This window comes from Thermobia domestica, chromosome 9 (genome assembly GCF_964235325.1).
Source record: "Thermobia domestica chromosome 9, izTheDome1.hap1.1, whole genome shotgun sequence".
NCBI lineage: Eukaryota > Metazoa > Arthropoda > Insecta > Zygentoma > Lepismatidae > Thermobia > Thermobia domestica.
In genome coordinates this window covers 161,877,376-161,904,527 of record NC_137462.1, presented here as the reverse complement: position 1 = coordinate 161,904,527, position 27,152 = coordinate 161,877,376, and the positions used below count along the sequence as shown (strand labels likewise).

General features: G+C 36.3%; 1 protein-coding gene across 3 annotated transcripts in view; it reads right to left on the bottom strand.

Annotated features, from left to right (window-relative positions):
* Window positions 1–22,500, bottom strand: part of LOC145695156 (uncharacterized) — an 86,918-nt gene extending 64,418 nt beyond the window's left edge. The window contains exons 1-4 of one of the 3 annotated variants that reach the window (XM_081772100.1): window positions 22,194–22,500; window positions 17,000–17,065; window positions 12,659–12,744; window positions 7,356–7,573 (exon numbers count right to left, since the gene is read on the bottom strand). In XM_081772100.1, the coding sequence (XP_081628226.1) occupies window positions 7,356–7,573; window positions 12,659–12,744; window positions 17,000–17,041 (346 nt within the window). In that variant the 5' untranslated portion in view covers window positions 17,042–17,065; window positions 22,194–22,500. Of the gene's footprint in view, window positions 1–7,355; window positions 7,574–12,658; window positions 12,745–16,999; window positions 17,066–22,191 lie in introns of all 3 variants that reach the window. The other 2 variants (XM_081772098.1, XM_081772099.1) reach the window with 2 other exon arrangements.
* Between the last annotated feature and the right edge of the window lie 4,652 nt (window positions 22,501–27,152).

Below are 27,152 nucleotides of genomic sequence, written 5' to 3'. Positions count from 1 at the left end.
GAAGATCAAAGAATCATGTAAAGTATGTGAAACTCACCATAGTGTATTTATATACATAAGATTAGGGCATAACTGTGGTGACCTATTTAGGAATTTCGGTTGTCACCAAAAGAGAGAGAGAACGTTGACCATAAGAAAACCGGTAGACTGAAGGTGAGTCTAGGTTTTTCAAGTGCCAGCGGACCTAATAACTATGGTCGCAGGAGAGGTCACGACACACTTCGTTCCATGTCAGGAGACACTACACGTCGCTCAGTGAGACTTTACTTCGTTTGAGTTCTTAGTTCATAGAACACTTCGTTTAGTGACATTACATTATCATGTCTTCGCTAGTGTAATAGCAACTACTATGACATGTATCACATAGTGCTTAGATAGAAAAAAGGGGAAATATCTTCTATATATGACCCCATCGGGAGTGTATTTTTTTTTTAAGTAACTTGCTGTAGTTACATCTGCGTACATATAGTTAGGGGTGTTTCGTTTGTACACCAAGACCAACTATTATCTGAGAATATGTACGTATTATGAAGAGATTAGTAACGTGTGTTGGTGGACTCACCGTGTGGCTCACATTTACAATGAGCACACCTTCGACCAGTTTGTTTTGTGTTTAATACACAAATATGATTGCAAATCTGTCATCAGCAGAAACAGTTATTTTTTTTTTAACCTATGAAACTTAAATAGTGGGACTTTTTGAACCACAGTACATAAAATCCAGTAAAGCGTGTCGAGCCTATGGCACCTTTACTGTGATAGTGATGACAGTAACTCTCAACTTGTAACAGGGAGATACCAATGCAGAGATCGACGAAGACAACGTGATCTTAAAGACTGATCATCAAAAACCGTACTATGTGGGATAAAATTACGTCACGCATATACGGAAGAATGCGTGCAGATTGGAGGATCCAGACAACAGTGAAGACTGGACTCATGCAGGACATTTCTGTGAAAACTACAAACTAAATCACGCGTGGACTAGAACTATTGGTATAAGTAAAACATATTGGCCACTAAAACAAGTATCAATTTTTTTTTTTTCCTTTCTTTTCGTGTACAAGTGTTGTTTGTGAAATCGAGTGTAAATAGTTCACTTCAATTCCGCCAAGGATATATTAAATAATTATGAAAATCTACTTATACGTCTGTTGTATACTACAATTCCCGTATGAATCCTGAAGGTTAACTTGCTGCCTGGTGAGTACAAAAATATATCTAAAATGTTTTGTAACTTCTGTTCTTTTCAGGTGGACTTCGTTCGGCGACTTCATGTAACTTACTGCTAATAGTACTCCTTGTAAATGTATTCTGTTGGTCTCATTAGACTCAGTCTCATGTTACATGAGCCGCTACTAATGGTGTAGCCCATGAGTCGCTTCGAGAGCGTACAATCAGGGTAGGGAAACATGAACTATGAGACCTGTGTAGATCTCAAAATCGGGATTTTCTGTTTAATTTTAAAAGTAGCATAGATCTACATAGGGGCAATTTTGATTATTCTATCAAAATTAAATTTTTGTTTTTTTTAAGAGTCTCAACATTTTTTTTTTTAACTCAGTCTCTACCGCAACCAAACAGATCATAGTTCATGGAACCCACGATGACAGACAGTCTTCTCAGGTGTGACGTAAGACTGCTGTCAAATGTAGAGAGAGAGACACACCTCACCATCACTGGTACGCCTTCCTCTTCTCTCTACAGAGCCTCACACTAATTTACATGCTTGACACTTCATGTCGTATGCAAATTTCAGCACACCTGTGCTTGAAAGGTAAATTCTTCATGTGCCGAGCCTGGGGCTCCTCACACCTTTTTCACTATTCACTATCAGGAAACATACGTTGAAATACCGCATTCAAACCAGTGCATGAATTAAATGAAATACTTCCCATAACCGTCTTAATTGCCCATATTATTTCAGCGCTTATCTCCTCTTTCATAACATAGTCAGACAGGCTGCTTGATTGTGATACTCCCGACACTCTATGTGAAATTTTCTTGCTCTCACAATCACTTGATTCACTTACACTGGCAGGGAAAGAAGATTCTAGCATAGCTACGAACTGTGGTATAACTGATTGTTTGCTTTTGTTATCTGTCATCTTTCTACGTTTAACTCTTCTTGAATGATTTATCACAGATTGTTGACCCATGTTACTTAGTTCAAATATCGTCTAGCACAAAACAGAACTCGCTTTATATGGATTATTAGGGACTTCATCCATTCAGGATACAGTGTGGATACAATACTGAAAACAGTTTCAAAGACAAATCTGGAAATTTTCAAAATTAAACCTGAAAATATAATTAAATATCAAAAGTTAAATCAAATAAAATATAAATCTGATAAAAAGAAAAAAAAAGCATACAAAGAAAAAAAAATAATAGAATAGCTTACATAAACATTTGCATCTCAACTTACATATAAGTAATCCGTTAGCAAAACTATCCCATTGCAATTGTTATGGCGGGTTATTTTCGAGTGCGTTTAAACGAACACGTATTTTGTGAGAGAAATGTGCAAATCATACTGAATGCTGGCATATAAACAGTTCTTAAGACTAGTTATTTCAGTTCCAAGGTGAAAATGACTCTTAAACAGACCGTACCGTTCATACCCCAGCCTTGAAAATCGAGTGTACATTTCCCTCTCAAAAGCTGTTTCGTTTAAACGCAATCAAAAATGACCCATAATAGAAAATGCAATGAGCTGGTTTAGCAAACGGACTACTCATATCAAAACACACATATTCATGAGTGTGTAACTTGCTAAAAACCTGATTTCATGCTTCTCTTAATTGCTTCTAAAATATAATTACTTTCTAACACAAAGTTCTAACATTAAAGCCGGGAAGCATTAAACAAACATGAAGAAAATTTTTTTTCAACTTCTTTGATATAAACTGTCCCTCTATTATCTACCCAATCTTCCCTTCCTTCAGTTATACAATCACTAGAGATTGAGAGTACTCACAGGAGTAGAGGTTAATATTAATATTGTCACCAAGTTCACAATAAGTAAGACTGGTACAACCAAGTCCAGTTGATCGCCTTAAGTTCGAGTCCTTGCTATGGAGTTTAGTTGTGAAAGAAAAGTATACTCACAACGCTTTACATTGTCAAAAGCAGAGAAGTAAAAATAATTAACGTTATTAACTTTTTGTATTTGGTCTAGGAATTAATTCGTGCGGTTTTTAATAAAAATTGAAGCTTTATTTCAAAAACAAAGTAAATGAATACGTTAACAAAAATATTGTCCATCGCTAGCCACTACTTTCTCCCATCTTTCAGGCAATTTACGGATTCCGTGTCGAAAGAATTCCTCATCTTTTGACGCAATCTAATCAAAGATCCATTTTTCGATATTTTCTGAAGAAGTGAACCGCTGTCCAATCAAATCGTTATTCATGCAATCGATCAAGTAGTAGTCAGACGGAGCAGTGTCTGGTGAATATCGCGGGTGGAGTAACACTTTCCATCCGACATTTTCCAAATAGGTTTTGACCGGTTTTGCGACATGTGATCGAGCGTTATCATCTTGATAAATAAGTTTATTATGCCTGTTATTCCATTCTGGTCGTTTTCAGGCCAGAGCTTGCTTCAAACGCATTAATTGTTGTCGATAGCGGTGTCCATTAATAGCTTCACCAAGTTTCAGAAGTTCATAGTACACCACACGTTTCAAATCCCACCATATATATAGCATAACCTTTGCACAATGAATATCTCGTTTCGGTTGTGAAGGACCTGGTTCACCTTGCTTCACCCAGGCCTTTTTTCGTTTAGGATTCTCGTAATGAATCCACTTCTCATCACCAGTTACAATTCGATGCAAAAATCCCTTCCTTTTCTGTCTTTGAAGCAGCAATTCGCAAACGGTTTTTCTTCTTTCAACGTCTTTCTTTTCAATTCATGTGAAACCCAATAAGACATCTTTTGAATCATTCCTATGGCTCTGAGACGTTTGGAAACTGTTGTTTGCTCAACTCCAAATGCTTCTGCAAGTTCGTCCTGCGTTTGACACGAATCCTGATCAAGCAATGCTCTCAATTCTTCATCTTTTGGCTGTCCAAATTGCTTTTGGTCTTCCAAGCTGAAATCACCACCTTTAAACCGTGCAAACCACTTCTGACACGTTCGCTCAGCTAGAGCATGGTCACCAAACACTTCCACTAAAATATGATGACTTGCGGTAGCACTTTTGTTCATGTTAAAGCAATGAAGAATAACTCCCCGCAAAAACACTTTATCAGGCACAAAATGCGCCATTTTCAGTTGAAGAAAAAATGTTGTTGTTTCCGCTTCAAGCAACTGACATATACTAAACAAGATGCTCAATGACAGTAGTTTTCAACGCATGTTTGGATCAACGAAACTATGGGACAATAAGCTAGTTACGCCATCTTTTGTAAAACCGCACGAATTAATTCCTAGACCAAATATTTGTAACAACTAAATTCCCTTACTTCTCCAGGTTCTCCAGGTACCTGGTAACTATGTAATAAATAAAATAGATTAGAAATGTCGGACGTGAGGAGTCAGTACAAAGCTAAAGGATGTCAGGTACCAAGGGAAAGTGGAAAATTTAGTATATATATAAACGATTCAAGAAGTCAGATGGACCAGATCGATAGGACAACTCACGTTTCTCTAGAGGGAAACTGACGCACACAACTTACAACAGATTACATGATCGCCCTGCATATAATCATATTAAGAGCAGTATTATTTCTCAAGTATTATTCGTTCATTCTGTGGAAAACTTTAATTCATGTTTTTCTCATCTATTGGAAAAGAAAGGAACACTGTACTCAAACTCCAATTTCTTTTTTCTCTCAGCACTTTCGACAGAAGTCTTTGTTCATTCAGTGTTTAGATCTGATACAGACAATGAGCCGCTAAGTCACTTAGTTTCAACTCTTTTCGCAAGACTCAATACAAAGAAAGTACTCTTTAGTGACTAGTACAGGTGTCTAAACAATTTCCGTCGCCAGTATACGTATTTGTACCTCGAACAATTCCGTATCACAATTATTGTATCCTAACACCGATATATATTTCTCCAAGTAAACCGAGAAGCATTTGTCCAGCGACTGAAAGTCAGGTAAACGCGCAACAAACATTATAACTTAATGCAAAATACAAAAGGTATTCTTTCGACAGTGCGTGATAAATACCATAAAAGTGTCGTTCAGAAGTCAAGGCAGACAACTCATCTGATTGCTCATTCCTCCCATATACTCCCTATCAGATGAATAAACGGAGTTTTACATGTAAATAAGTGCAAATGGCAAAGAATTGTGCTGAATCATCCAAATGTACGAGAAAACGATAACTTCGTAATCAACAACTAATGTTCTAAAATCATTCTCTTAAAGTATATAAAATGCAGAATGTATCACCGTGTGAAATGTTTTGGTGTGTACACTGCCACAAACACAGCACGCTAAATGCCTATGCAAGAGAATCTCCCCAGTCCAAGGAAATGTCGAATCGTCTAAATGTCTTTGGGAATTGTAAACCGCACTTTGCGCCAACGACTGAATCTTGAAAATGTGTTTAAGCCTAACAGTCATCACCTTTCTGATGTCCAACGACAGAAACGCAGGTATAACGCTCAAAAGCTGTACAAGCACCTTGTGGAAACCAAAGATGGCTGTACGTCACAACATTGGATGAAACGGAGTATATCTTTCCTACTGCAGCAAACAAAGAGTTATCCTGTATAGAGACAATTGCGCGAGGCGTTCACGAGGTGAAGAACTGCACGCCCAACTTCCAGTACTGTCAGGGCATCCAGAAGGCGATCTATAAGCAGGAGTTGCCAGAAATGTACGGAAGAGATATCAAAATGTTATGCATCCATCAAAACAAATCTTCATCACACCCTCAAGACTGTCCCTCGCATTCTGCCTAGATATGAAGGAAGTTACTGAAATACTGGCTTTACCTTTCAACGAAATATCTGTAAAGTGTCCACACTGAAGTCCAACGGTCTTTTGTAGATTCAGAATGTATAAAAGGGCTTTGGGCAAGAGGCTGGTGACAATGAGTGTACTCTGGAAAGAGGGATGGAACAAGATTCCCCTCGTTCTCCAACGGAGCCTTCTGACATGAGAACTACGTTGCCAAGCTATCGTTCAGAACAAGGAGACAGATCGAGCACTGCCGCAAATGGTGCCATGTATTTTCGTAACTATTTGGTAACCACAATTTGGTCACATACATGCGGAACAGCCTCTGTTGTATGGATGTAAAAGTTGGTCGAGGAAATAAACATAACAGAAATTGAAGGTTTTCGAAAACAAAAGTTTGAAGGAAAATGATGCGAAAAGAGATTGACAAACGGAGAATTTATAAACCTACACAACACTGGACTTTGTAACAATGATTACAGTTCCCCAGAATCATACAGATAATGAAGTCCAGGTGTCTCAATATGCAGAACAAGCCGCTTCAATGGGTAATATGCGCGAGGTGTATTGAGTTCCACCTGGAGAAAGAGACCTTTGAATGAATCAGAAAGATGGAAGGATAACGAAGCAGAATCTCACGGAGAGAGGTAACAGCAACGGTAACGATAACGTGTCGCGCAAAAGGTGTCTTATATGATGCTGATTCAGATGTTTTAGTCACCAAGAAGTTTACTTTAATCTACTACAGAGGACTCAAATTTGTTGCTAAGTTCTTTTGATTTTTTAATAGAGGATCCAAATTTGTTACTCAACTCCTCTTTCGATTTCTCAATTTCTAGTCATCTACAGGAATAGTGACTACGTTAAATTTTGCAGTTGAACATTTGTAAATCCTGCGTCGTATATTTTATGTTTAATTTGTAACTCGTTTTCGGAAGTACGATTTACCTCACAGAACTATTACAGTTGTAACTTTACAAACTCTTAGAGTCACAAAAATTCCCATTGTGTAGACACCATAATAAATAACAGGACATAAACACAGCAATTATTTTACTTCACCTGATTTCGCCATTAAAACTAACGATTTTGGTCGTTTATTATTGTCTCATATATATATATATATATAAAGAAAATCAGCGAAAGTAGATATATATTGTCCAGTTTGCAATATACAATCTAGAATGCATTTATTTGCTCCTTTACTGTTTGTGATATTTTCCAAATTAAACAAACCGAGCCTTCCAGCACCGAGAATATATAAGATGTTAGCCTACAGCAAGAACGTATACGATGCAAGATCCGAAATAATCACTCTTATTGAAAAATAAATATAATGTAAGTTAAGCTATAATGTAAAGTCATAAGCTCACTCTAACAGTGATTAATCTTCATCAGCAATAACTACAAAATAATGATGGTAATAGTGCTTACTGTCAAGACCAGAATCCTCTTGAATGGCATCGAATAGATTACGAACGGCTTTCACCAACTGGGTCAATTTTTTGTTCTCTACAATGCTTCTTCGGGTTAATGGCGCCTTACAAAGAGGACAGGATGCTTTCTTCCTTTTATTTACAACGTTGTTAATACAAACTTGGCAAAACGGGTGACTACATCTTGTCATCACTGGCTCTTTCAACATATCCAAACTAAAATAAGTACACAGAACATATAAAAATCAATACAAACTTATTATCATATTTGAGAAACAGATACCAACACTAATTAACAATGTGGATAGCAAGGCAATTGAATTAAATATATGTATTTTCTTCAATGCCCAATTATTCGTACTTTGACTATTAAGAAGAAATTCACCTAGCAAAAATATTTATTAAACTACAAAACAAATAAATAAAGATGTTACCTGTTAGTGTGTGGATGTTATCTTCTTCCTTATATTTCACCCATGCCTATTGTAATGAGCTTTTGAGGGGGAACGAAATTTCTGAGATCAAATCTTAACCTTCCTTCTCCTACCTCCTTGTTTTATTCTTCTGTTTGTAAGACCCTTCCTTTTAAGTTCTGAATAAGATTTTGTTGATATAAGCACTATAGAAAATAGCACTCATACATCACTGTGAAAGGCCACACAAATTGCGCACCTAGTTCGATTTCTGTTAGTTCAATATTGTCAACTATCGAATTCCTACGTGACAGTTATGCTTGTTTAACTGCACACATGTGGTTACTCCGTAGAGGGCCAATAAAAATCTCATTTCTTCTGACGGATTTGAGTCTTCCCGCTTTTTGATGTTTTAATTTCAGTTAACACCAAGAAGACCAGTTCACACGAAGATATAGTTGAAAATGGCAATAACACAATAAATGTTATCTCGGAGATAGCCGGGTATTCATTTCTTATTGTCAATCCAATATATATATATAAAGAACTCGAAGTTTTAATTTAAATGTTCTATCCGTGAGTTCCTCTTGTATATTAATTTAATTTGAAGATGTTCTGAATTCCTAGTGAATGGATCACGATCCCAGTTGAAGTCTTGAACAGTTCCTCCAAAATGCTTTTTGAATTTCTGCTGTAGGATTTTTAAAGATTCTTTAATTAATTCATCACCACTTTATTACAATCAGCAAGTGACCAGTCAGTTAAGAATGACCCATTTTTAATATCTTTCTCACAATTTAAGCTTATTCACAAATCCTTGAATTTTACTAATACTAATCAACATATTTTCGTTCCTTTCTTGCATTTCTATGTTCAGCTTATTCAAGTGTATGGAAATACCAGAAACTTGCATTACCATTCACCATTTGCAAATGAATATCCGCATTCATGCCTTGAACAGTCAAAAAAGCACGCACTTTCCTTTAAGTTCAAATATTCACGTTAACACTTTCCCGTGATAATAAACCACAGCACGAGTATCGTATATAATCCCATCCCTACCTTTTACTACTTCATCCAGCACAACTTTCAGAAAAAAATGGCAAAGTTTTAGCAGAACAGCTTCGCGGTCAGTAAGGCAATGATTCTTCAATTTATCAAATACGAGGGTCAGTCAATATGTTTTGCTCTCGTATAGAAATATTGTAGCTACTTAGAGAGTGTTATCCAATGTCTCATGAGACTATTTATGAACTTTTATGATTCCAGGTTCAAAACTGTTGAAGATTTGGCGTCTGGAAGTAGTGAAAGTGTTGGAACTATCAAAAGTGGAGTATCGAGCAGTCATCTGAAGGGTATGAAAGCCAAGATGAGATGAGACCTATGAAGAAATTAGAACTGTTTAAGTGGCATGTGCCCAAGCGCACGTACTATTAAAACGTGAGAGAAACTGCTGAAATGTGGACGAACTGAGAAATGTCAGATCACGTTCAGCGATTTGAGATTGCACAGGTGTTACTTTTACTGATTACCTAACCTATGGGTACACATTAGTACATATTACAGGTGTCTGCTGGAAGAAACTTCGTGATGTCCTAAAGGTAAAGCGTCCAAGCATGCTCGCCTCCTAGTGGACAATGCTCACGGCCACAAAGCTGAGGGAACCACGAATTTTGTGCAAAGCCTCAGCTACCAATTACTGCCTATACGCCATATTCTCCTAACCTCGCGCCGTCAAATTTCTCCTCACTTCCCAAAATAAAGCAGTCGCTGAAAGGACGGCGTTTTTCCTTCAGACGCGGACATAATTTCCGAAGTGGACCACTCGCTTTCTAGCCACTCTTGACACATTCTACAAAGAAGGGTTGTAAAAGCTATACATATATAAAAAGTTAAATAATTGTGTTAGTTTGCATGGTGACTATGTGTAAAACGTTTAATAATATGTGTGAATTTCACCTTACTAGTTCAACCTCTTCATAGTAAAAGTAAAAACTTATTGAGTAACTATTGTATAATGATTGCATAGTATGTTAGGATTTCCTTCGTGTACTTTAGCTAGAAATCTTCTTACTTGGCCTAGCATAGAAGCGGCTCCATATGCACAAATACAAACTAAATCCTTTAATTTTAATTCAATATGGAGTACATATTCACTACTCACATGAGATATTTTTTCACCGGTGACCCGCTTAAGAAATCCTTCGACGAAAGAAAAAAAAACTGAAATTACATCTTCAACAATATAGCAAATGTAATCAAGCTCTGCATGGCCACTATCACTACACCTGTCGAGCTGAAGTGAGGCTTAACGCTGTTGACTTCTCCTTCGTAATGTCTTGAATGTCACAGAAAATATTAAAAAGTCAGGAACTACTTGTATTACCAGCAAAAGGAATCTCTGAAATTTCAGTAGCAGCTTTTGAACTCCGGACTATTTTCACCTCTCTTTTAAGCAGACATTAACGCCGGTTCAGCTATTATGTGTGGTTTCTCGGCCTTTACGATAAGTTGAGCTACTTTTTGAAACATGTATTGTAGCAGTAATGAACGTTCTTTGTAATAAACTTTTTGTTCTTTTTTGAGTCAAATGTTTAAATTTACTGAGAACCATTGCAGCATTACTGTAGTTTTCATCACAAACGATACATTCGGCAACTGGTCAGGTTTTATCACCACAGAAGAAACGAAAGAAAAGAAAGAAACACACTAAGGTAAGTCATCATTATATTGCCATTTTTTTTCCTCAATGCTTTTCCTATTTGCTCTTGTGGACAGAACACTCCTTACAAGAATTCTTCCACCTTGAAAAAAATAATATAGTCAACTAATACTACTAATCCTGCTTCTTGTTTCATGTGTCTAGGCCAACAGATCCTGGCTATGAATTTTTGAAAGTAACTATATGAAATCTGCATTTTTCTCAAAATTGACAAGTTACCAAAGTTTTACCGTACAGAAAAGTCTTGGTAACCAAAAGGTTAAAGAAATATTTTCACAGTTAAAAATAAAGTTTCGATTCAGCTATATTACGATGATCAGTTACACTCTTCCTGTTGCAAATGGAGTTAGAAACCAATAAATCATACATTTTATTTTATCCGTGGGCCGGATACGCCCTGCCATTTAACCATCACTGCTTTAATGTATAGTATATATTAAGAATGACAATTGTTAATCTTAAGCTTTTATTATTGAAATAATGGTGTAAATCTACCCTGATATGTTTTAAACAGCTTAATAATGAATATGTGATATAAATATAAGATGGCAAATACACATCTAGTTCATCTTTTGAAAAGTATGAAAATTTCACATTTTGGAGTTTTGATTTTCGTATTCTCTTACTTTTTGTTCATCATTCTTTGCTTCTGATCAGTCATAATTGTAAGGCACTCAAATTTCTACAGGGGGGCGCGGTGGCTCAGTGGTAGAGCGTTCACCTCCGATGCTTGGGGTCCCTGGTTCGATCCCAGCTCGCGCCGTGTGGACTTTGTGGTGGACAAACACCGTGCTCGTGGGTTCTCCCGTTTCCTCCCACTTTCTTCATTCCACCATTTCACTCATCTCTCATCATCACCGACTCCTTTAGCCTAACCGGCATAACCAAAACAAAACAAAAAGTGCGGTTTCAAAGCCACAGATATCTTGAAATACAAATTTAAAAGGACAAAAACGTACTTTATGTTTACATCTTGTCCATGTAGAAGGCTTCTAAAAGGGAGTTCTGAATTAGTTCGTTCTCTTTAACCAGTCATTTGCAACAAATAAATAAATAACTAAATAAATAAATACGACCAAAAATAATGACTGACTTCATTCTTCAGCCTCAAAACTATCAGTGCGGTTACACATAATCTTAGTGAACATTGTACTCTAGTCTTCCATATACAAATGTTTTCCAGAAATTAAGTTCACTTAAATTTAGTACATAGTAAATAATAGCAAGTAAATATAGTGCTCAAACGATGAACTGGGTATGCATAACATTATTATAATGGTTTCTAACTATACTATTTCGTACTAACACGAGGCGCCTTTGGAAAGTAACTTTCGATTGGTCACTGTGCGCTAGGGGCAGCGCTACCATCTTTTCACAGACGTGCGCGATAGATCAGTCTGCATCCAGCCGTGATACAGTGAAGGTTTTCTGATCACTGGTTCTGCTTTTGTAGCGTCTCCAAATGTGTGCTGCAATAGAAACCCCCGCAAAATGTGAGCTGTTATACATTTTTTTACGGCAAAACAATATTCGGCAGCAGCTATTCATCGGGAACTTTGTGCTGTGTATGGACCAAGCGTGATAAGTGAAGGAGTTGTTCGTGAGTGGGTTCGTCCATTCAAATGTGGACGAACAAACATTCATAACGAAGAGAGGAGTGGTAGGCTATCAATGGTTACTGATAAACTCGTTCAGAAAATTGATGGAGAAGTTGTGAAAATTGACATTTCAGAACCTCGGAGCTTTCCGATGAGTTTCCACAAATTTCCCGGACTGTGTTATATGGCGTAGTGACACGGAGGTTAGGCTACAGGTTAGCTCAAGGCACAAGCGGGAGATATTTATGCTGACGGAAATTCTAAACTAGTGCAGCAATATGGTAAGTGTCTGAATGTTTATGGAACCTATGTCAAAAACTAGAGAAAAGAAGTAGTTTTCAGATGTATATAATAAACTCTTCTTATTTACTTTGGTTTTTTTTTTTAACCAATTGGAAGTTAATTTCCGAACGGCCCTCGTATAAGAGTAAAGTCATTTTCTTGAACTGAGTAACAAGCTCCAGGTGGACACTGTCCACAACGCAAATGAAACAGTACAGGAGAATTTCGTTCACTTAATCACTACATTAAACAATAAAACCGGAAAAGAAAGACCAAAGTAACTAACCATATTGCACACTGATACGACTTTTGGAGTTCCGACAATGTTTGGATAAGTAACTGCAATTCCTCTTCCATATTCATGATGATCGCCTGAAAAGACAAAAAGAAAATCACTTCACTTAATTAGCACTAACAGAACAAGCACTGACGAACATAACCAAACGTCACTTTTATTTTTAATATAACTCCATTGAGTTATAGTAATCTTCCTTCTTAAGATATATGAAGACAAATCGCAGTTATTTTTCCCTAGATCTCTCTCTGCTTTCAGAATATATAATCAAGTATTCTAAGTATAATTTTATTTGTTGGAATATTTTATGTTTTTCAACAATGGAAAAAAATAAAATATTACAGACATTACGAAAAGTGACTGTTGATTTTTCCATTATATCTATAGTAATTCATCGTCAAGATTTGTTTTCTTTGAAAGTGGATCTTGTGTATAATGTCAATAATTAAATAAAATTGCAACTACTTCGCTGTGCACGCAGGAACGAAGGTAATTATATTTCATTACATTTAAATATAGCAATTCATACAAATATATTGCTTCTTGCATCAAATACTTAAATTAAAAAACCTAAAAAGCTTAAGAATTTGTCGCAAACTAGAACATAAGTTTAGGATATTAATTTAATTGCTGAAAATTTATGATTTGATAATAATATTAAATAGCAGTTGTACTTTTGACTTGAATTCATAACTATTTAAGAGACTTAATGAATTGGGGTTTCCTATGGAGTTTTAAATTATTTAGCAAGACATATTAAGTGTATGTTTGTGTATAAATATATACAGTATCTAAGACCACTTATAAGGGAATTTGCTCCAGAATGTGTTGCCTGGTGTAAACTATAGGTTATAGTCAACACAATTATACTGTAAGTCAACTTTGTGACGCAATGTCCTACAATGAGGGACTTTTGGTCAGCACCTTAATTAGCTTAGCAATCGGTTCCAATATGACGCCCAAGTGGGAGTTTCACGGCTAAATCTACTTTATAAATTTTGCTTTTCTTCCTCTCCCTGTCTGTTGAAGTAACAAGCGAAAGTCCTGATATGATGCTTCTTCGAAGGAAATTGATATTTATTTATACGCATATATATATATATATGAATCTGCCATTTTCTTTCTTTTTTTCCATAACCTTTACATTGATCCAATAAATATAATAATGTAATAATTATTAAATTATTCACTCGCACGAAGGACTTAAAAATCGACCACCCGGAGATTTTAAGTTGAATGATGTATGTGATCAGTATATCGCGAGTCCCAGTGCCATTGTTGATGGTTTTATTTACTTCTTTTATTGAAGTTACTTCCCACTTATCCTCACGAAACTGGGCGAACACCACATTGTCAATACCTCCTTTTTCCCCAGTGGTCAACCACAGAAGTATTTCCCAGACCCATATTACTCGACTTCTGCAGCATCAAGACACACAACTAGGATACTGTCCTAATAAGCACTATTCACGGCATATTGTAAAAGCACCAATAAAATGAAGTACCATCCTGTGTTGTGCAGTCAGGAACAATATTAAATATAGGGTGGAGGTATAACAAATAATAGCTCCACCTATACTTCATATGTTTCTGACTGTACAAGCCTATACACTAGGCAAAATACCAGATTTTTAGACTTCCAAATTATGTTATGCATAAGTAATGGAAGTTTTTTAGAGCGTCCATGTCCGTCTGTCTATCGGTGGATATGACAACATAAATCGCTACCGAAAACCATCTTAAAATTGATTAAGCGTCCCGAGAATGGATTCCATCTTGTCTTTTAACCCTCTATTCAAATTGGAAGCGCTAGAAATCGGCCACTTTCCGTTTGAACACTGATCGTCGCCATAATGGAAATAATAATAATAATAAATTGCGAAAAGCAGTATTTTGATATGGATTCAGCATCGCATGAATAGGCTCCAATTCCGATATTATTCCTCTTCTCCAACCGGAATCTACTACCGGTGCACGATTCAATATTGACGTCTATAGAGGAGAAACTGTAAAAGACACTGAGGAATGGCTTTTTGATATGCATTCAGAGTTTGAAGAATAAGTTTCATCTTGATGTTTATCCTCTGTTCAAATAGGAAGTAGTAAACACTAGTACACTTTCTGGTTTTAATATTGATTTCTATATATTTGGTCTAGGAATTAATTCGTGCGGGTGGACAAGAGATGGCGCAACGAACGGAGCGTCCCACAGTTCCGTGTATCCACACATGTGTTGCAAACCCCTGTCATCGCGTATCGTTCGTAGTATAGGGCAGTGGATTAAAGCGTCAACAACACCAGTTTGTAGTTAAGTGAACATGGCGCAATTTGTGCCTGATAAAATGTTTTTGCGGGGTGTCCTGCTGCATTACTTTAACATGCAGAAAAGTGCGACTGAAAGTCATCGTATTTTGGTGGAAGTGTACGGTGACCATGCTCTAGCTGAGCGAACGTGTCAGAAGTGGTTTGCACGGTTTAGAAGTGGTGATTTCGGCTTGGCAGACCAAGAGCGAGCTGGACAGCCAAAAAAATTTCAAGACGAAGAATTGACAGCATTGCTCGAGCAGGATTCGTGTCAAACGCACGAACAACTTGCAGCAGCATTAGGCGTTGATCAAACAACAGTCTCCAAACACTTGAAAGCCATGGGAATGATTCAAAAGATGTCACATTGGGTTCCACATGAATTGAAAGACAGAGACGTTGAAAGACGAAAAACCATTTGCGAATTGCTGCTTCAACGACAGAGCAGAAAGGGGTTTCTGCATCGAATTATTACGGGTGATGAGAAGTGGATCCATTACGAGAACCCTAAACGAAAAAAGGCCTGGGTGAAACCAGGTGAACCAGGTCCATCACAACCAAAACGAGATATTCACTGTGCAAAGGTTATGCTGTGCATATGGTGGGATATGAAAGGTGTGGTGTACTATGAGCTGCTGCAACCGGGTGAAACTATGAATGGAGAACGTTATCGACGATAATTAATGCGTTTGAAGCAAGCTCTGGCCAGAACAGATCATTGTTCAACATGATAACGCTCGCCCACATGTCGCAAAACCGGTCAAAACCTATTTAGAAAATGTCGGATGGGAAGTTTTACCCCACCCGCCGTATTCACCAGACGTTGCTCCTTCGGACTACTACTTGTTCGATTGCATGAACAACGATTTGATTGGACAGCGGTTTACTTCTTCAGAAGATATCGAAACATGGGTCTCTGACTGGATCGCTTCCAAGGATGAGGACTTCTTTCGCCACGGAATCCGTACATTGCCTGACAGATGGGCGAAAGTGGTGGCTAGCGATGGACAATATTTTTCTTAAGGTATTTATGTATTTTGTGTTTGTACTACAGCTTCAATGTGTGCGTACCAACCGCACGAATTAATTCCTAGACCAAATAGTAATAATCGTAAGACATAGCGAGAATAAGTTTTTGATATCCGATTCGCTAATAGTTAATGTGTTGGAAGCAGTTCCATAAGGGAAAACGCCGTTTTAACATTTGTTTTGTATGCTACCTACAGCTCCCTATATTTCGCAAGCGAAAAGATCATTCGACAAATGGGCTTCAGATCAAGAATAACCATCTTCAATTTACTTGCCCGTTTTTAATGTCATCAGGCCCGTATTTAGGCAAGTGCTATTCTGTGCTCGAGCACATGGCGGCAAAATTTTGGAATCTTTGTAAGATTCATAATAAAGTAATATTTAAAACTAGCAACCCGCAGAGTCCCGCGCAAGCGCGAGAAAATATGTTTAATTCGCTCTAATTACAGCAGTTATTAATTAGCTAGTTTATCTGATTATTTTTTAAAATATATATATAAAGTGCTGATTAAGAATCATGCGGCATCATAAATGAGTGTAACAATGTTTGTCCTTGAAAACCTCCTAAATAGCTAAACCGATTTTGATGATTTTTCCTGACTTGACCCTCGTCTAGTCCAGATTTTTATCATTTTACTTAGATTAAAATGCGTATTCTAAAGAGGGAGCGGAGAGTCAACATTTATGCGAAAAATAGAGTATCTCACGAGTCGGTAATCTTCGGAAGGTGAAACTTGGTATATAAATTCTCCATTTAAAATAAGTGGAGCTGTGCCATATAGTTTTTGTAAATTCCTGCTTTAAAGGGGTATATAGTTTTTGGAAATTCCAGCTTTTAATATTATTTTCTCTCTCTAATATATACAAACTCTTCTTAGACCGCTGCACCCCCATAGCAGAACATGCCGTGATCTGTGATGTGATCGCAGAAAATCTGCCACGCCTGTGCAGAAAAATTGCCAGAGAGAGAGAAAAAAACAGAAAAGTATAAAAACATGCCTTGCTATGTGTAGATGTCTTAAATGGACGGACTACTCGCATAAACAGGCCTCCCAGCAGGACATTGAAAAAATATAGGACAGTTTGGTTTATAAAATAGGATGGTTTGGTTTATACAATAGAATATTATGCCCTGAAGCACAGAAAAAAATGCAAATGTATTGTAAGAAAAGGTCACCCTTCACTCCAATGGGCAACTGGAAGCAAGATTTAGATTAATACAGATAAGTATTTCTCTACCTTCCTACTATCCTTCTAATTCTTTTACTTACAGATGATCTTTATTTTGACATTATTTTTTTATTACTTCACATCTTTGTAATGAAAAAAGATGATTGTAATGAAATATTTGAGTCTAATTAAACATTGAATCATTTGATCAATGTATTTCCCTCTGAAACAAATAATATAGCATTTCATTCACCACAGCTCTGCAAATTATATATCACTTCTAACAACTGTTATACAACATAAATTTCAGGATATTTCCACTTCATAAATAATTTCCAGAACATTTCCACGACACACTTTTATTTCCAGGGTGTCAAGGACGCGTGGGTACCCTGCATATTATGTACAGTAATATTGGAAGGCATTGGGATATGTTGGTGAGTACCAACACACCTCAATGCCTAGCCAATACTGTTGCATACACTGCTGAAAGAAAACGGTAACACAGCTTGCGTTTTAAGAAAATTGGAGCATGGCAAGGTTCCTCAGCTAAGCTTCATTGAGGAAGACTAAGCACAAAGAAAAAAAGAATGGACATAGGAGGATAGGATAAAGCAAATTTAAAAAAATAATAGCGAAGATTAGTGACTAGTTCCTCAGAAAAAAATGCTGAGACACATTTAGCATATTGGTAATATGTAGCAGTTTAAACCACCACTAGAATTGCCCTTGGCTTGTATTTTTAATGATTCAATCACTGAAAAATATACAGAATAAAGGACAAGATTAAAATATAGAACATATATAGAACAAATATACACACATTTCCAAAATATAGGGAAAAAATAGGAAAATAGGACAGCTGGGAGCCCTGCATAAATATAGTTTGAACTGTTTATTTTTAAGAGCCGCAAGTGTTTCTTGTGCAGAAAACTTTTGACTTACAAAAACTCATCGCAGAAAGACAAAGAAAGTTCTGCCATTGGGCGCTGCACCCACTTGATTTTCAGTGCAGGAGTAGACCCTGGCCCAACTTAGTTTTTAGCGCATTTTCGGCAAGGGGTGATGTATATGACATGTAAAAATAATAGAAAATGACCAATATTAGTATCAAATCCAGTTTTCGAGGTCGTTCAGATCAAAAGTAACACTCCCGACGCTGTTGAAGTCAAGTTCAGGCTTCATCATTATGGGATGGAGTGGGAGGAGAGCAACATGTAAAAATAATTGAAAACGACCGATGTTAATATCCAATCTCTGAGATGAATAGTGATACTGGCGATGGCGTTTAAGTCCAAATTCATCCCCCATCAGTTTTCTAAGGGGAAGAAGGGGTTCAAATACTTTACATAAACCAATTCTTCCGCACGAAGGATGGAATATATATATATATATATATATATATATATATATATATATATATATATATATATATATACAAGAAATGTTCAGCAAATAAGGTTACAAAGACTGCAGTAAAACGTGTATATATTATTTCATACAACCAATGCGGCCAACAGATACTACATACATTAGACTATTTTTCGACATAGTCTCCATATCGGCTAAGGCACTTGTCGCATCGTGGGATGAGTTTGAAGATTTCCTCTTGGTAAAAATCCTGTCTTTGCTTGTTTAGCCACGTTGTAACGAAGTATTTCATCTCCTCGTCTGAAGCGGAGCTGCTCCTTCAAGTGCGGAACATTCCCAATTCTCCCATTAGATGTCGTAATGTGATCCCTCCTGTTGCCCTGAATTATCATCTCTACGCAAGCTGTGTCTAAATCTGTTGATGCCATGCTGGGCCGGCCAATGTGCTCCTTGTCGGTGACATTTTCTCTACCGGCCACAAAACCATTCTGTGACATGTTGACGAGACAATACAGTCTCTCCATAAACCTCTACCAACTCTCGGTGAATTTCAACCGAGGTTACATGTTTCGCCCACAGAAATCAAATAACTGAGCGGACTTCTTCGCGAGACCAATTTTTGCAAACGAGACGCCATTTGTGTATACATATAACTAGCGCCGTGTGCGGCCGAAACTCTGCACAGTTACCAACTCTATGTATTAAAATTACCTCACTTTCATCAGTCCTCTATAACAGACGAAACTTCAGAAATATCGGCCTTCTAACCTTAGTTTCATATTCTTCTTCTGACACACACATACTATATATATATATATATATATATATATATATATATATATATATATATATATATATATATATATATATATATATATATATATATATATATATATATTAGTTATAGTTTCAACTAGTAGTTTTTCTACTTTTACTTTTGTTATTGACAGATTAAACTGTCGGATATCACTGGGCAAGAGTTAACGTAGACAATTCATCAAAAATACGATAATCGAAACCAGTTGTCTCGAATAAAGGTACAAAGAGTGAATATTTTCATTTTAAGTTCAACTATATGCCTTAAGGTTAAAGGACGGATGAATAATGAAAGTAAATGACTATGAGAATATTAGAATTGGTGATATAAGAATGAGAAGAAACGGGAGAATCCTAGAAAACCTACCAACACAATATTTCCACCACAAATACACTTGGTTTGGAATTGAGCAAGGGATTCCTTTTATCACACATGAGTGTTCTATTATTGAAACACCGTGTCCCTTATAAAAGTTACGATTAGAGATTTTAGGTGAGTTCGTTTCGTTAAGAGTTTGTATGTAGATAGCCTAAACTGTCATAAATATTATTTTGGGTGAACTTTAAAAAGTGCATTTCAGACGGTATCCTTAAGCAGGCAATAAATTACACTCGATTAATTTTAATAAAATGGATCCAAACTTCTCTAACCCTAAGTTAACCAACCCTACTCTACCTTCTATACCCTACTCTTTTAAAACGGTTCTAGACATCGATGCGCGGCTGGACAACGCATGCCTAGGGTCAAGAGGGTAATTAAGAGACAGATTTCACAACCTTTCCACGTTACTCAGCTTACATTAGTTTTGAAAGCAGTTAACCTAGGCAATGGTGCCAATAGACTAACAATGCCAAAAATTTTCCTGTCATCTCATAAGTTGATGAGTAAATGTCAAATTTGTGCTGTCTCATAATTTCCCTCCAAAACTGTAAGTATGATATTTGTTGTCCCCAACTTTCTCCATGTGATATTGAGGTATGAAGGAGTCCAATTGCGAGATAAAGAAGTCTTCGTTATTTTGTGTTTATAACATAAAGATATACAAATATTTGGCTGAGTTACAAGCTAACATTTCTTATTCTAACATTTTTGTGAGTTGACCTATAGGCCTATAGGCTAATAGGCTATAAGATTATTAGATAGTTTCAGGTTACAAAACAGGCATATGAAACAAATTTAGACCAAGTTCTTGGCTGTTCACTAAAAAACAACTTAGGCTATTTTTAACAAAATAATGTAGGTGTACAACTTTGGAAGTTACTAAGAAACAAGATTATAGGATTACCTAAACTACAGAATATAGCTTTTTTAAAACTTATCATACTAGGAGATAGATTCCAGCATGCGTCTCATAATTACCCTCCATATAAGTAAAATGAGATACAACAAAAAAATTTGTAACTCTGAAACCAACCAGCCATCCACCAACACCAATTGGTTTTACAACAGTGATATTACTGCACGAGTAGATATGAAAGTTAATGATAGGATTTCAAATTTCAAAACGTCTTTTTAATGAGTTTGTTTTAAAAAATTGGCACATCTAAACTTTTGTAAACTGAAACATAAAAGTGTGGACAGAGCATTGTGAAGGATGTTACTTAATGCCTGTGGTCTTAATTTGTATTTATCTTACAGCAGTTGAAGATCAGTGAAGGGTGTCTCAATTACCTTCACTGATCCTATATCATTGAAAGAAGTTGATTACCACCACCAGAAATAATTGTTGAAGAATTACAATTCTTTCATTAAGAAATAATTACTATTACTATTTTTTTGGGAACTGTTCAAGAGTTGTGTAGATTTATAATATGCCCGGAAACTGGCCTATGTTTAGCATGGGCCTAGAAGCGGTCCAGCTCTTTTTTCTAAAAAATGTTACTATTTTGGTCATTCCTGTTCACATCAGGTTAGTTTAGGTTGAGTTGGATTAGTTTACGTAAATTTAGGTTAGACTCGGTTAGGTTAGTTTGTTACATTATGTTAGTGTAGGAGTCCGGCATAACTTTCCAAAAAAAAAAAAAAAAAAAAATAGAATTTCGCTTATTTCTACTAATATTAGGTTCGTTCAGGTTACGTTATCTTACGTCTAAGAACTTGCATCATTTATTTCTAGTGTATTTGTATTTTTTACGTGCTTCTGGACCGCTTCTGCTAAACATACTCTCGGAAATTTGTACGTTATAACAATACCTACACATTTATATGACAAATGATATCATTCCAAAATTATGAAAACAGATACTCCTGAGAAAAACACATATCAACATGTGGTAAGTGATCACAAGTTATCATTACACCTATCATGGTTCAGACAGAGCGGATCCAGAGTGTAGCATCTCCAGAGGACGCAGGCGCGTTAGCGAAGGTATGTGCATAAAGATAAGTGCGTAAAAACTGCACATACCTCTCTCGGATAACCACTACAAGCTGAGGTCCTTCTACCTCAGAGTAGATCCAGCGGAGCTTAAGTAAGCTTAAGGTGGGGTAGGTTAAGTTAGTTTCAGTTAGGTTCCATACATTTCCACGTACTCCGAGGTACTTAACCTGAAGCTAGGTCTGCATTGCATTTGCAAATGAACCACACTTTCTGATGCTGTTATATATGCAGGGAGGCTCTCCGTCTACATAAACAAGTTCCTATTAAGAAATTATAGCTACCCTTTTGTTTAATTGGAAACCTTTCCCATAAACCGACGATCTCATAAACCAACTTAGCAATTTTTGCAAGGACTATTATTTGCACTAGAAGCCAAAGAAATGCATGAACAGGTAGTAGCATTGGAATGATCATGACACCCAAATTAATGTTAATGCTAAATTAATAACTTACTTTTCAAAATGAATATCCAGAAACAGCTTCCAACACAGCTGGCATGTATTATGTTATCCACGATTCAGTGTGCATCAAATCAAGCGAAATATTCACCATAAACAACTATCAAAATATAACCATATCACTAAATGAAAGTAATTTTTATTTTATTAACACTGAAAAAGTGTTACATAGGTATATTTCGAAATTATTATTAGTAAACATATTTAATCAACACTCTGTATTAACAACTGTAACTGACTTCCCAACTCTGAAATCCAATTTCCCGGGCTTACACATCCAAGCTCAAGCAAGAAGAAGCGGGAATTGATTTGACGTTTAACTCAACTAAAATTTCCCTCATACTGTTCAAAATTTCCCTATATGAAACAGAATTTTCTTCTAGCTATAGTACCACATTCCATAACATCAGCAAAAACGCAAACAACTCTGCATTTTAGTTTCTGGTAATATGCATAGTCATTGTAACGGAATTTATTCCGTTAAGTTTAGCCAGCTTTTAACGAATAGATTAAGTTAGTTTTCATTTCTTTCTTTCACTTTCTACATGTTAAACCCAGCGAAGCTTATGGGAATATAACTCCTTAAAATTGAGTTTCACATACGTTATGTGGCCATTGCTTGCGAATGCAATTGGGAATGCGAACTGCGAATTCATGTATTATCTGTCAGGAAAGTAAATGTACACTTATTTTTCGAGTCTGGCATTCCTGCGCTCCATCCGTGGAGAGTATGAGAATTAAATCAATCAAATGTTTACTGAGGGGCAAAATATAAGTTTAATCTGAATAAGACACTGCAGAGGGGCACAAGCTGTGAATACGAATAGTGCATAGTGTAAATAAAGGGCGACACCGAAAGAGAAAGCCAGAAACAGCTGTTAAACTTAGAAAAAAAAGAGTAAAAATTGTCGAAGTGAGAACATAAAACATAAATACAACAAATACGCCGACAACTAAACGTTCATCACGCCGCGATCTTCGTGTAGTGTTTAAGGCGCTGGCTTACAAATGCAAAGGTCGCCAGTTCGAATCTTCGGTGAGGACGTTTTTAAAAATTTTTGTTAATAATACATGCAGCTCGTGAGAGATGGTAAAAGAGTACTGATAATACTTTTTGTCTTTGCGTATTGCTTATATTCTTGTCTTAATTTTGAAAGAGAAGAAAATCCGAACAAATGCCACCAAAATTCCTCATATTTTGAATGTAAACGCCATTTGCTATTAGTAAGGAATAAAATTTGAACGTTCCGATGTAGCTGCAAAAAGTAAAAAGAAAAACATGGAAGTGGAGTGCTCGAATCCATACTCATGGTTATTAAAAATACAATTTTTACATGCCTTACACCTCCCGACCACGTTTCTACGTTAGCAAGTAAGAGGTTTCTGTTTAGGTTAGGCTGCTCAATAAGTTTTGCAAAGGGGCCCAGTTTAGCTCTGACGCACCACAGCTGCGAGAAGGGAGCAAAACACTTTTTCTCTCTTCCTCTGTGTGTCTATTTATCTATCTATCTGTATATATATAACGCAATTTGTGAATGCATTAACCACCATAATTTTCAGCGGATTGAGACGAAACTTGGCACAAACATTAATTGTTGAAATATCTTGATGAGTTCGTTAACCAGAATAATCAGATGAAAATGTTCAAAATGGCGGCCCTTCAAACTCTTAAAAACTTCCAAGGGAACCAAATTTCGCCCATAAATAGGTATTCAGAAAGTTTGAATAACTTTTCCTCGTTTACTGAAATATTTGTGTGCAGGGACTTGTTGAAATATTGGACCCGATTAATCGCTTAAAGCAGGTTCACGCCCTTTCGCTACGGTAGGCTTTTTTTTTCAGGAGGAGGGTTATTTTCCTTTCGGAACAAGATGATTATTAGTGATAATATGGAATTACACATTGAGAGTGAAGTAACTTGTGAAACGTGTTATTTGAAAAAATAATATAATAAATGTGCTTTCCTCTAACACAGAGAACTGTAAATCATGTATTTCGAGTTCGGGAGCGTGTATGGCGAGGAGTGTTATTTGATTTGGTTTTTAGTAACACATTGCATTGAATATAAAGGTAGGCAACATTAGTGGTAAGTAAATAATAATAATAATAATAATAATAATAATAATAATAATAATAATAATAATAATAATAATAATAATAATAGGTGTTGTTTGTGGCAAGGCAATATCTTTTTCAATTCTTCTTCAAACGAAATGATTGTAACGCCATATCTCCCTTACAAACAAAATATTAGCAATTTATATCGAGAGAACGGGAAATTGTAGAGTGATGGGAGCAACGTTGGACAGTATGCACTCATAGTACTCAGAAAAATAAGCGATTTCAATGCAAAATGAACGAAGAGTCATTGTCATGGGGAGTCATGGGGCCACGACAGAGCCCTCTTTAGGCAAAATGTCGATAACTTATATCGAGAGAACAGGAAGCGTTAGTGAGATGGGACCAACGTTGGACACCGTGGACCCATAAGGCGCATCGAAAAAATTCGGGGGGCGAGCCAGCATTACTTATTTCCACATAATAATATAAAATTATATTGTCGAAATACACACACGAGTTAGCTACTAATATTTCATATTATTATTATTATTATTATTATTATTATTATTATTATTATTATTATTATTATTATTATTATTATTATTATTATTATTATTATTATTATTATTATTATTATTATTATTATTATTATTATTATTATTATTATGGACAGTGTCTTTTCATTACGTCTGCATGTTTGACATGAAGCGAAAGAGAAGATCCATCATTCGTAGGAAGAATAAGAATAGTCAGTTACTTTAACTGTGAACGACAGTGAAAAATACGAGAAGAGTGATTACCTGTAGTGACAAGAAACAATACTTTCTCTCAAACAGAAAAAAAATCAAGCCGAGATATATTCGAACTCGCATGGATGACGCGAAATGTCAGTGCTTTGTCCACTTTTTTTTTAACTGACTCACCGAACGTGTTTCAGTAACTTAATTATTGCTAATTTTACTTGCTTCACTCGTTTAACTTGCTTTTTCTAATAACTTATAACGACAGGGACATGAACACAGAAACACCAAGGACAGTTAAAAATCAGAGAGGCTCTCCCGCCGGGAATCGAACCCGGGACACCATACATCCGGCGCACGTGCTAGCCACTAGACCAGCGAGGAGGGTACTGCTTACTCCCTGTGTCGTTAGGGATTACGACCACTGTATTGCCAGGTATCACTTCTGTGGGTTGTATACTATGATCACATGTTTCTTCTTTGCTGAAAGAGTTAAACCTACATTCTATGTAATACATGAGGTATTTAGACCTACATGCTCTTCATATAATGTAGTAAAAGGGTCATGCTGGGAATAAGGAAAAGAACATTCCTTGGACAAAACGGAAACTATTGGCATCAGAAATATTTATCCAGGAGGCATGCACAGTAGTATATTTCAGAATAGTTACTGTTTAGTTCAGTAAACGAAGAAAGGGGTATAAAAAAGCAATTATGTCGCGTCAACGAAATCGACCAACGAAATCGAAATTGACAGAGGCAGAAGCAGATGTGTAGTAATACAACAACTTGGTTAAATTGATAATTGGTTCTTTATTCTGTAGTAGATCGTATCACAACTTTGCGGGAGAGTAGAGAAAGACTTACTAACGCTGTCATATAGAAAGCTTTAGTAACACGATCATACAGACACAAATGGATGTAACTGTGAGTACTACAACTTGGATTTAACGTAAGCCGTTTAGATATTCAGTGGTTTGCAGGGTTGTATAAGACACAAAAAGATAAGACACAATACAATTCTTCATACCTCAGCTTCCAGTAAATAGATACATGCAATTTCTGGTTAGATACTGAAACTGCTGTCGGATTTTAATACATGACGTATTGCAGGATACAAAATGCTTTGCATTACTTGTTTGTTTGTAGACAGCTACTAGCTTAGTGTTCTGAAAGGTTGTGTATAAACTAGAGATAGCCATTTCCGGAATTATTACTTTCCGGACTCCCGAAGGTAAAAGCGGACAAATTCCGGAATTCGCAAAATTCCCATTTTGGAATAATTCCGGAATTCGGAAAAATCCGGCATTTATAAATTTCTGATTTTGTTAACATTCCGGAATTCGGAAAAATCCGATTTTTTCGAAATCCGGAGTTTTCTCAATTCCGGAATTTTCTAAATTCCGGATTGTTTCCGAGTTCCGGAATTCTTCTGAATTTCGGAGTTTAACTAAATTCCATAATTTTCCGAAATCCGAAAAGTGAAAGTCCCGCTTCCGAAAAATGAATTTCTTTGGTTAATATGAATCGTGGCGGGAATAAGTCTTTGACCAGGTAATGGCGACTACTTTGAAAGAAATGGGGTGTATGAGAATTCAATCTGTCATATTTGTAGTTTCGTGTGGAGAAAAAACAAACTTGTGAACCAGTGGTTTAAGAACAACTCAAGTTATTAATGTAAACTTTTCCGACTTCATAAAAGAAATACGAAAGACATTTTGAATCGAAGAAATATAACATACAAGTTTGCAAGCGGAGACAAAGAAACCTAACGTAACCAGACTATAAACGAATCTTTCACCGCGTAGCGATCGCGGTTCAGTGGTCATGGTGCTTGTGCGAATGCACATTGTATTTTTTTTTTACTTTAGTATTTTTGATGGTGATTGATCGGCGATAACATACGTTTTATTATATTCAGATATTTGAATACTCGGATGTTTCAATACTTGAACTATCAAATCTTCAGGGATAATAATAGTAATAATAATAAACTAATAATTATTATTATTATCTCGTAGAAGATTAAAAGCTAGGAGCTAATTATCGCTCAGGTCATACCATTACAAGCAGAAACGTTACATTTGGAAAGAATATTTTGGTTTGGTTTAATGTTGCTCACGAGAAGAGGAGTTTCTCATCTCGTTTCTAAAGC